The sequence below is a fragment of the Sipha flava genome, unplaced genomic scaffold, assembly GCF_003268045.1.
Source record: "Sipha flava isolate LNK unplaced genomic scaffold, YSA_version1 46_pilon_pilon, whole genome shotgun sequence".
Taxonomy (NCBI): Eukaryota; Metazoa; Arthropoda; class Insecta; order Hemiptera; family Aphididae; genus Sipha; species Sipha flava.
In genome coordinates this window covers 2255120-2268051 of record NW_020273250.1, presented here as the reverse complement: position 1 = coordinate 2268051, position 12932 = coordinate 2255120, and the positions used below count along the sequence as shown (strand labels likewise).

Genomic DNA, 12932 nt, shown 5'->3' with positions numbered 1-12932 from the left:
TTTTATGGTATAAACATTTGAATTCTAAGTCAACATAAAAAGTTCAAAATGAATAGTGACTCTATGTGTAAGTTATAATATTTTGTGTCTTGAATATTTTTCAATGAGTTATTCTAATATTTTCAAAAAGTTTCATTATAAAATTATGTTAATTTATTTAACGAATAACTAATTAGTACCCTCTCATTCTAATTATATTTACTATATTTTACTCAACACATCAATGTATAATGTATTCATTTTTATTTGCTATGCATTATAACAGTCTACGTTAAAATTACATAACATAGCCTTTTAAATAGCTGACATGAAATTTACTAAAAAAAAGACAATTGTGGTGTACCAAAGTTGGTACTATTGCACATTTAAAATTATGAATATACTCTAGAGACGTTAACACCGTTAATGCTTGAACATCGGTTAGCTAAACGTTAAACAATTTTGATTTTATAAGCATGTTATTTTTCGTGATATTATTTATAATAGAGATTTAATTCAATGTATTTAAAATGTGTAACGTGAGTTTATCTAAGACATCACAACAATGATCAATTATACTCTAAGATTCTTTGTATATTTATTGTTTACCTCTAAGTTATTGTTACAAATAAAATACACGAATAATAGTATGTAATACACATTTACAATATAGCATTTGGACTATGTATGTTATAACTAATTGGTCCATAGAACGTCCTAGCGATTTATTATGATATTGTTTTATATTCTAAGACGAAATTGAACTGCATACCTATACATCAGTAAATACGAAGCAACGAATAGGTATGATATTGTTATCTGTTAAGGGCGGGTACAGTGTGTTGTAAAAAGTATATACTATGGATTCTTGCACGTATATAATTTATGGGTTGTTAGTCCGTATTTTCAACAAATCTACACTGCACGTGCACGTACAATTATCCTTTAGTTACTATAAGACTGAAGAATTTGAACTCTGATCGAAAGAACATATGCGTCATCGACATGGGTGCAGCGATATATATATAAATTGTAGTCGCTATTATTTGTCTACGTTAATAGCGTCTAATTGAGGACAACGATAGTTTTCGATGTCGAAATCATACACGTAACCACCGTTATCGGCCGCACATTTTCGAAAATAATCGATCACTTTTTGCACTTGTGCGTCGGAAACGCAAGGCCCGATACCTTGTACATAGTGTCCGGTACTGCCGTGGTAACAGAAATCGTTATCGACCATGTTCGCCGTCACTGCAGGGACAAATATTGATTCCAGGGACGCTCCGGCATTACGTTTTAGTTTGTTTTCAGTCAACGGTGTGAGGGAAGTCGGATACGAAACGTCCAATGATTTGCTGGTCTTCAACGCGATCGTTACTGCAGCATCTGGTTTTTCAGTGTTGTTTTTGTTATTTTTGTTGTTGTTGTTATCTTCGTTGATAATTCGGTCATCTGAAATTATGACGCATGACAATTGTATACACTAGGAGTCGATCAGTGGCGTATATAGGGGGGCGCCTAGTTTGCTGCAGCCCCCCCCCCCCCGAAATGTTTACAAAAAACTTAAAATTATTTTAAACGTAAGTATGTTATATTTTAATGGTGCTTTACGCTTATTTAAAATTTGCGTTCAACAACAAATCGTTTTGGGACATTCTGTAAATGAAATGTAGATAAGTACCTACTGTGTCTTGTTAATAATTCTTAGATAGCAGTGGAAATTTAACTCTCTCCATAATAGCCCCTCCCGAAAATATTTTCTATATACGCCACTGGGGTTGGTGAATGATTTCTATTGAAGTCTGAAAAATTACAATAATAAATAGGTACAGGTAAACAAATGTGTATTATACTATTTACTAGTTCTTTAACTAAAATATTTAAAAAAAAAAAAAAATTACAACATTTAATAAAATTTAACGAGGAATTTAATGCAATCAATTAAATCAAATATTAATTTTTTTTTACCAATTATTATAAAAATTAAATTGATCTATTATCGTCGGATATTTTGCTCAGTTATATTTGATTTGGTTTAATTATAATCGTTACTATTTATAAAATTGATGTATAGAAAGCGTGCAGAAAGAAATTGCTAGTACTGCGATACAAACCTACACCGTCTTTGCCATCACCGCCGAGGTCTGCGACTGGGAGTGAACAATCTAGTTTCGCTAGAAACTCGTACAGCTTACACGCAACGTCCACGTTCAAAAAGTATCCGTTGGTGGCTAAACACTTACAAAACGCTTCGCAGCACAACAACATGGTTTCTTTGAGTGACTGGAAAACAACAAATTATTAATAAAACTATGTGTATAGTAGGTATTATCTGTATAATTATTTCACCATACTAATATAGTCTGGATTCTTTGTTTGTATCTACAGTTCAAAATGTAACGTTTTAATACCTAATGTAATCTAAAGTATAATGAGTTTATAATATATGGTTAATACATCTGTTTACTGTTATTAATTAATAATATTGTTTATGTCGTTTATGATTAAAAATTGTTTTCCTTAGCGTCCATCCAAACGTTTCTCATTGCATCATTACACAATGATATACGTGTATAGAATTATCAAGTAATGGACATATGGTATGTCTGTAAGCGGCGTAGTAAACGAATCAATGTATTCATATAAGCAAACACAATTAGTTTTTTCGCGAACTTGGCTAATCGATTCAATTTATCTACCGAGTTAAGAGAAACAAGATTTATTTTTCCATAAAATAAACGAACTCGAATAATATGCAGTGTTTAAGGTTTGAAAATAATACGTTATGAATACACTAAATATTATACAATGTTCCAATTAACTATGTAATTTACCTGCCAAGGTTTTTGTTGTAGAAACATTTTAGTTATATTTTGTTAATGGGTATATAGCAATGTATTTCTAGATTCCAATAACGGATTTATAGGAATTTAAATTTAAATTAAAAAGAGGGCGAGCTACCGAGACCTATGACTAATATAGGTGAATTATTCTTTTGAAGCGAAAAATGTATTAATTAATTTAAAATCAAACAACGTAAATGATTGGAGCAATATTTCTGTTCAAAATTGTGAAGATATCTAGATAAAACATTTATCGTAGTAAAATTAATATATTTATCGCTTACGTCATATTCTAAAAAAAAAAAAAATACAATACTTAGATGATGTCGGGTGTGCCCGGGAATCCCCCCTAGGCCCTTGGCCATGGGGGGGGGTTTACCCCCAGACCTGATTGTTGCCCCCCCAACAAAAGTTAATAATATCATGACATTTAGTAGTTAGCATGAATATAGATAGTAGGTTTTTACTATCTACAGCCGTGGTAGTTAAATATAATATAATTTATTGCTTGATAATAATTTCATCGGTAGTAGAAGCACTGTTTGATATAAGAAATTATTTTTAGCAATATTTTATAGCATTTGCACTGGAAAATACGATGGCATCTGATTGATGTCTGACGACAACACCGAACAATAAATATAACATATCGAACCGATAACATTCACCATTTCATTAGATCCTAAAATTCTAAATTTGGATGTATTATTAATGGAATTCAACAAGCAAAAAGATAGAAAATTACAACTGTTTTAGTTTAAAAAAAACTGGTAAATTCAAAAAATAATATATTATAAAAATATTCAAAATGTAATTATGTTCACTTTATTCTAATTCTTATTATTTTAATTTAAAGTATCTATTATAAAAATTACAGTATTAATAAATTAAAAATAGCATTAATATTGATTTTTTTCTAATGCCCCCCTACAATTTTGTTTGCCCCACCTGAAGATTTGGCCTGGCTACGGGCCTGCCCCCCCCCCCCCCGAAATGTCTTAATAGGGCCCTACAATTTAAATCTAAAAGTAAGGATATTTTAATTGATGTTGCTCAAATTAAATGTAATCTATTGTAAAATATCTGGTAAAAATAAATGATGTTTCGTAATAGAAAAACTAAAACTAAATGTTCTAAATTTTTGTGCGAAAACTTCTTTTGTTGACATAACAGCTACAGTTGACTACAAAAGTACAAATCATAAATAATTGAAGCTATCTGAGAAGAATATACAATATTCAAGAAAAACATATTGATTAGGACTAAAATAACATACAATATCAAATAGAAAATTAAAGTTACGTTTATACAATAATTTATTAAATGTTCCTACACGTTTTGATAAGATGGAGCTCGAAAGTATGCAGGAATCCCCTGAATTGCAGATCTGCGCACGCCTATGGCTTAGTGATAAACATTTCCTAATAAAATATGTATTATTTTTGTGTAACTAGATTAAATTAATAAATAATGAATAACATTTATTTCACATTATACCATAGTAAAAAGTAATCATCTATTATAATATGATATGATCGAGTTAAATATATAAGTAAAAATATTCACAAAATAAATATATATATTTCAATTAAAGTATAATTTTTCAAATAATAATTACATTACTGAGTGAAATATTAAAACTAGATAAATCTTTTAAAATTAGTGGTTCATAAAACCGTTCGTTCAAAATCTAGAATATATTAAGTCTATTACTAAATATATTAGATCATCATGCATATAATTATTCTAGTTAATTTTTTATGTATTTTGTAAATCATTTTTATAGTGCAATGATCATAGTAAATTTATGAAATGTTCATAAATATTTTCTAAAATTAAACAATAAACTTTATGTAATATTCATTAAAAGTCTATTTTTTTGTCTTATAAAAATAAATGATGGTATTATTTCATCATTTTGAATTAATTAAAGTATAATAATGCCACCAATATAATATATATATAAAACATAAACATTGTTTATAACTTATTTTTAAATTTATAAAAAAAAAATAGTTCAACTAGAATAAAATTAATTTAATGTAATATAAATTTAATTAATAAATAATAATAATACCTCGTACTCATAAGTAAATTAATGGATATATATATATTCTTAGTTTCGTCCCTATAACTACATTAATGTATGTCATCTACTTTAAAAATATAAATTAGTATAGATTATGTACTATTATAGTAATGTGTAGTAATGTGTTATATATGCACATTATTAATTACTATAATAAGTTTTCTCAAGATAAATGAGATTGATATTTGGTTATTAGTATTGATAAATTAAAGATAATCTAATGTAGTTATTTTTAAAATATTAAAGTTTTTTAAATGTTTTTGTATACCTACTAATTAATATGTTTTCTTTTGTGTATTATATTTTATTGGTGAAAATTCAAGTGATTCTTATGATTGTTAATTAACTACCTGCGTTGAAAAAATTACTTATCTTACTTTTGTCCAATGTCCAAATGTAACACCCAAAAATTCTACCATATCCACGTGTTCAGAATTAAATTTTCCAATGCTATAAATATGTTCCAATAAAATGAAATCCAATGATAAATCTGACCATACTTCTTCTATCCTTTCTTTAGTGCCTAATGTTGTGCCTAACTGAAATTAAGTACGAATACTTAATATTGACATTGTCATGTAAAATGTAAATACTTATATAGTTTGATAATTTACTTGAAACGCTAATATTCTAAATATAGTTCGATCTGGTTTGAATGAAGTATTATTTTTGCATGTATTGATTGAAGTATATTGTTCGTCTGTGGTTTTAAAATATTCTGCAGACCAACTTAATATGTCTTCTGGTTGAGATCTGATTGCTGCTTTCACATATTTTTTTAATAATTCCGGCAAAGTATCTGGAATGATTATGGAATTCATGGTTTGAATGTAAAAAAGTTCAGAATTTTTTCTGTCAAATTTTGTTTGTGCATTTAAAACTATTGTAGTGTCTTGTATTTAAAGGTTTCGAATAGACATATATTAAACATGAACTTAAAATTGTAATAATGCTACTGAGAATAATTTGTATACTATATTTTTTTCGGAAGGGTGCAAACTATCTAAATACTTTTTACCCATACACACGCTATACTGACGTGTTTTGGTATTTGTTTCTATGGTTCTATAAGAATATCGATTTTGTTGGAAGAAAAACTTAAAAACTTTTTGTTTTCAGAAACAAACGTAAATTACTAATATTATTAATATGTAAATATATACATCAATAGGTGTATTCAAATAAACGTCTAATCTATACTATATTTATATTATAATTAATTGAATCAAGTTTCTTTTAGAAACTAGAATTTGAATGAAAACATACCTAGCAAGAAAAATATTGTGTAAAATATATGATTAAGTGTCAGATCTAATAAATAACATATACAAATTACAATTAAAAATAAACAGTTTTAACTAGATATAATCCATCAAAAATTAAAAAAATATATTTATTAAAAATTATAAGACTTGTGTAGTTCAAAATTAAAATTGTACAAAAAAAAAATTTAGAACGAGGCAAATATTACTATAGTCTTCATACACCGTTCAATAAAATATAGTATGAACGGCGTTCATATTAGTTTTATCTAATGTTTTATCTAATCGATTATAATAATGAAATAATATAATTATATTATATATTTATAAATACTCATATTTCCTAAAATCATTTATTATCAATTTTAACAAGAACAATATTCACGTTTAAAACTGTTATTTTTGACAAATGTAACCGACGTAAAAGCGGTCAGTTATTAAGATTAAATGAAAAATATTATAATATTTTTGAAAAAAATCCATCAAATTGAATAATTTTGTTACATATTTACAAATAATATTTTATGTGTACAACTGTATACTATTAAATTTGAATTTAGTGTGTTTCTATTCATTTTAGAGTAATATAATTATGTACATTTGTAACGGGTTTGATGTTTATTTATACTTTATTGTAAGTTATTTGTAAATGGTGCCGATTTAATTTTTATTATGTGGTGTAAATTGTTTTATTATTTCTTAATCCAATTTTAGTTCTTTATTATTAATTATAAGTTAATGACCAAATAACGTACTTTTAATAGTTATTTAATTTTATTTTATAATGTTCAATATTATATCAACTCATTAATTGTCTTACATTTATCTTATTCTTATAATACTTATACGGTAATTGTTTGTGATATTTAACTTAAAAGTTCATACATTTTGAACAATACAGTTGATTCCTTTAAAGTTACTTTATTTATAAATATTAGAACGGAAATGTAGCGTGTTATTATATTCTATAGATAGATATATTATTTTCCATAACGAGTTTACTATGACAATAAAATAAACAATCCATTTATTTCATATTATTTTTATAGACGTTCTAACTTTCATAATAAGTAAGGAATTGTATTACAATCGCGTGACTTGAAAAGTCGAGTCTTTTTTTTTTTACAGATTTATATGTATTTATTCAGGGGTTTACAATTGCAGAAGAATTATTATATTTGGGTATGCACAAGTTAAGCTGCAGAAAATATTTAAATTTATACATATGTATAGTGCGTATATAATATACACACGCAATTAAAATATGGTTATTTTAAAATAAGTCTTTTGTGAATTGGAAATCTGAATAAATATGAAAATTATAAGCATTCACTTTAAATCGTTGAAATAATTCAATATAAAATACTTATTAACGGATACGAAAAATGATATCTTGATCATCTTGGTTTTATTTTAATATCATAGACAATTAGCGCATGACCTCATAGGTATACACATTTAAGGTGAATATACATTAAATCGTATTTTTATATTGCGAAAATTAATGAAACCCATACACGTTGCGTTTTTCACTTTGAAACAAATGTTGAGAAACATTCGTCACGCATATACGACATTTAAGACACGATACTCCAATAAATTACGTTGTACAATATTGTCTCGTGCTTAGGTTTACTGCGACATTTCATCCACAAAACGGTTCACTAGCTACAATGTAGAATAATAGGCAAGTTATTTTAAAATTGTTTGTCATAATTTAATAGTACATTTCTATGCGTTAAAATATAATCATTACATGCACATTTAATCAGGTAATTATGAAATATTTTTAAGGCATAATATATTTATTAATTTACATTTTATTGTATTTAAACCATCATAAATTTACAATTCACAAATAACAATAAATTACAGTTTAATGGATTTTTAAGCTGAGCTTAATTTAGAGATAAAAGAATAACATTTTAATAATCAAAAAAAAAAATTTTAATTTAAACATTAAAAGAAATAAAAAAAAACAAATTATTATTTATAGATTATCAAATGTTTAAATTTAAATGCATAATATTCACAAGAAGAAATTCAAAATTTAAAATAATTTTAAGAATAACTAATAAAATATAATTTTTTTAACACTACTTTGATATAAGTGGATACATATTTTAAGCTGATATGACATTAAATCTAAATTTGTAAACCCTAAATAATAAATAAATGATTGTTCAAAAGATTTTTTCGTAAATTTAATAGGGATATTTTATATATATTTATACATTAAATTGTAGTCTATGAAATTGTTTTTTTTGTTTTCTGTTGCTGTATATTTATTTATATTAATCAATGGTGTTGAAAATTATCAATATTACATATATTTGTGACATACTTTTTCTATAAATATGATTTTAATAATATTAATTTCATAATTTTATATATATATATTTTAAATTTTAGTAAATCATCTACATATAATGTCGGAAGGAAATGATAATCCGCAAGATCCACGGCCAGAATTTTTCGGAAATTATATTATAAAAGCGTTGAAAGTGAAGTCAGAAAAATGGTTTAGATTAATGGTAACAGAGGAACAAGGTTCAAAAGTTTACAATTTTTTGGACAATCATGAATGTATTGTTCTAATCATATTTCAGGTATCAATTAAATGTTACTTATAAATTTAGAATATCAAATCGCATACTCATTAAAGTACTTTATAAATGTAAATGTTCAGTCTAATTTTGAAAAAATTACCTAAATCAAAAGATGAGAAACATTATTTTGTTAATTTAACTACTTATTTATACATTATTTTATCTTATAAAGTTCCGGTAAATTTATTTTATTTTATTAAAATAACTGCAATATGGTCAGATATTTGAGTTCGTTTCTTTAGTTTATTTGGCGCTGTTATTATTATAATTTTGAAATTAATGATGAATTGTTTTTGTGGGTAAACGATTTTTAATATAATTCTATTCAATAAAAATTAAAATTTTAGTATATTATTCAAATAGTTTTTATAAACCTATATTTTCTGAAAAATTAATATAAATTTATAATATGATATTTAATTAATGTATGTTTAGTATTCAATACCTATTATAGATATAAAATCATTATACAACTTATAGCAGTGTTTTACAACCATTATGATAAGGTGGTTATGAATGTGTTGGGTAGACAACCCTCAATAAAAAAAATAAATAAAAAAATGGTATGCTTTAATATAATAATATTACTAATAATTTTATTTTAAAGAATTTTATCGTATACTTTAATGCAGTACTGTAGAACTAAATTTTAATAAATATAACTATATTTTGATAACTGAGATATTTTTATTGATGTCACTTTATCTCAACACAATTTATAGTAATAATTATAACTAAAAAAAAAAATTAAAAAAAAAATAATAAAAATTAAGTTAATAATAATAAGAATCTTTATTATAATAATAATAATGATAACAAATATATAATGATAATAATGATATTATTATAATTAAAACTAAAAAAATATAATTAAAATAGAATAAAAGAAAAATCAGTTATGTATAATATAATGGCGGAGAATAACAGATATCGCACATAAAATAACTAGGTCACGAAGACGGCTAAAAGCAGAGAAGCGTCGTTGTCATTCGCGGCGGTTGTCTTACCGTACGCGGGCGCTTCGCGACTTATCGCTGTTTCCAAAACTTGTTCTATTAATCAATCGAACGTCCCGATTAATAATCAAACGTGTGACGATATTAAAGCAAAGGGGTATAACGGGTGAGATTGCGATATTCGTGTGACATGATTGTGTCATTGTTATTAGTTTACAAACAGCGACTCATCAAAAATATTTTGCGACCCAATGTTGGGTCGCGTTCCATAGGTTGGAAAACTTTAATTTACAGAACGTTCATTATACATTAAAAAAATATATTGTTTCATTAAAAGGATACTTCAAAATATATATATAAAAAAAAAAAAAAAATTGTACTATATAATTATGAAATAATGAGTTTGTGAAGTATGTATAGATGTACCTACCTAAATATATTAATAATTTACTTAAATACATCGTATAGCGTAAGGTTAATATATTAATATGCAATTACATTTTTAGAACATGGCAGCACAATTATTTGCAATGGATGGTTTTCCAGTTCCTTTAAAAACTAAAGCTATATATTTTGTGAAAACTGCCAAGGTTGTTGTACCCAAAGATAATCCGAGTTCAGTACTCATAATTGGAGATATGGCTAGCAAACCAATTGAACAATTGGCGACTATTGTTGATGATGTAAGTAAATGTATGCATTGAGCCTTGTATTCAGTATCTAATGTATTCCATGATATTATATAAGGAAAAACAAAATTGTAACGTTGCATAATTTAAATAATTGAAGAACTATTATTGTTATTATTTTTTATAATAACTTGATAAAATTTAAATTTATTATCATGATATTATTAATATCTTATAATTATTATCATTCTTTTCATCAGTGGCGTAAATTGGATCCAATTTCTAGTGGTGCAGAGGCATAATCTCAACTTTAAATTTCCAACACACCAATTTTCCAATTTCCTAAGTAAAACTCTTCTGAATAAACTATATATTTTCCCAACTATTTCTTTAAATAACAAATACATTTTGAATTATTTTAGCATTAAAACCTTTATTATTATAATATTAATAAAAAAAAACAATCAAATTTTGTTTTTAGTAAGCTGATTTCCTTGGCTCTTGAAAATAATATTATAGGTATACAAATTTCAATGATTTTCTGGTGGTGCAAAAACTTATCTTTGCATCACCCAGTTTACGCCACTGCTTTTCATTATTCTTTAAAATAAATTTTAAGCTGGAGGCGTAATATTTTAAAAATGTTTGCAATGTCATTACGAAAGAGTTATAAAAACTTTTGTCCTCCCAATAAAATTTTGAATCGATTTTTATGTTTGGGATATACGGCTGTGGTTTCTTTAAAAGAAAGGACAACTAAATAAGAAATTTAAAAGATTTTTAATATTTAAATTACAAATTCGTGTATTAAAATTCTGAAGGTTCTAGTGTTCTACAGGCAACTTCCCGTTCGGGACTATCAGCTGTACACCGTCCATAGACGGTGTACGCTGACCGTCCCGATTATACTGTGTAAACGCAGCAATAATAATAACCCAAATGTTCTGTAAAATGCTCTTAAATCTAATAACGAATATCAAATAGTTTTACAAACCAGAGATTCATAACAATACCAATAATTATATTTTATAAAAATAATTTTTGTTGCTATTTGGATTGTGAGTGTGTATAATGTTATTTTATTAATAACTAAGAAAAATAAAATACAAATTAATTCCTCTTCTTCTCAGAACTTAGGCTACGTTGGCAATCTGCAAGATGGTCGACTATCAGCTATTGTTTTACGTTATTTTTACGACTACATCAGTCTTTCCGTATCAACATTCCATCTATTGAGCTTATTATTTGACATTGTCACAGATTGCTTAAAATAAAAATGAAGTTAGAAAAAAAAAAAATTCAACATTTTATCAAAATTATTATATCGTAGACTGTATTGAATAGCAATTAGCAACTAGAAAGTATTACTTTTATACTAATTATATCATTTTTAGCGTAAACTAAAAATTGAGTTAGTACAAAAAAAAATTTTTTTAGTGTGACAGTTTCATTTTAAATTAATATAACTTTTTTTATATAGAAATAATATTCCCGAGTATTCAGCCATTGGTATTAAAACAATACACAGATGGGTGAACAATTATTTTAGTCACCGATAAAAAAAATATTGATTTTATATAATAGATTCTTCGTTGAAAATGAATATAGAAAATCGAGACGAGTGGAGGTTTAGGACAAGGGTGGCCGATCCCTTTTCGGAAGAAAGATGAAGGAGAAGAAAAAGGATAATAGATTCTTTGTTCCACTTTGAATATATTAGTTATACATTGACATATTTTTATTTGATCTCTGAACATGAACAAATGTTTTATTTTTAAAATAATTACATTTTTTATATAAAATATTTTATATTTCAACGAGTGCGTAAAAAAAGAAGGTTTTTATGGGTTCAACCCCTTGTCCCCAAAATTCAGAAAAATTATGAAATTTATTTTTATAAAGTAAAAGTGGTATCTATATAAATTATATAAGTATGAACATTTACAACTTAAACCACCTCCCAAATAATTTTTTATGTACGCGCCTATATTTCAATACATAATTTAATATAATTTCATATATTTTACAGATCTAGTACATATTATAAATTTTAGTGATGGCATTGATGATAATATACGCAGATTAAACAAATGCTATCATACTATTAAAATTCGTAGCGCCTTCGTGGATTTAGTCTTTAGCTAATCACTTTAGCTACGTCACTGTAATCGTGTACATTTGACATCCAACTTGATCAGAACAAGTTGTCATCAGTAGAAACAACAATTGAACATATCGTTTCTTCAATTGTTAACGGTTAATTGAAAACCGGTTTTAATAAAGTTGAATTCTAACGATAGCATTGATATGTAATGCTTTTATTTTTAATAAAACGATGGTTTATTTGTGTATTTTAAAATCAATGTCGTTGTTGAGAATTGAAAATATTTATTAGTTTTGTATAATTGTAGGAAATCATTAATAAAATTGGAATATATAAAAAATGTAGTTGTATAAAAAAAAACATCATTTGATCGTGTTTAGAGATAAAAAAAAAATGTCATTGTAAGACAGAATATATTCGGAGCAGAACGAAGAATCTATTATATAAAATTAATAACT

At 25.7% G+C, this 12932-nt stretch overlaps 2 protein-coding genes across 2 annotated transcripts in view; one reads left to right on the top strand and one right to left on the bottom strand.

Annotated features, from left to right (window-relative positions):
- Positions 1 to 552: 552 nt before the first annotated feature.
- LOC112689791 (ropporin-1-like protein) lies at positions 553 to 5936 on the bottom strand. The gene is made up of 4 exons (XM_025563642.1): positions 5529 to 5936; positions 5292 to 5453; positions 2097 to 2265; positions 553 to 1434 (listed from the first exon to the last, which is right to left on the bottom strand). The coding sequence occupies exons 1-4, from the start codon at positions 5733 to 5735 to the stop codon at positions 1022 to 1024; spliced, it is 951 nt and encodes a 316-aa protein (XP_025419427.1). The 5' UTR covers positions 5736 to 5936; the 3' UTR covers positions 553 to 1021.
- A 1980-nt stretch (positions 5937 to 7916) lies between these two features.
- LOC112689747 (dynein beta chain, ciliary) overlaps positions 7917 to 12932 on the top strand; it is a 70908-nt gene continuing 65892 nt past the window's right edge. Inside the window, exons 1-3 of the mRNA XM_025563580.1 lie at positions 7917 to 7948; positions 8589 to 8785; positions 10248 to 10424. Coding sequence (XP_025419365.1) covers positions 8606 to 8785; positions 10248 to 10424 — 357 coding nt within the window. The 5' untranslated portion in view covers positions 7917 to 7948; positions 8589 to 8605. The remainder of the gene's footprint in view (positions 7949 to 8588; positions 8786 to 10247; positions 10425 to 12932) is intronic.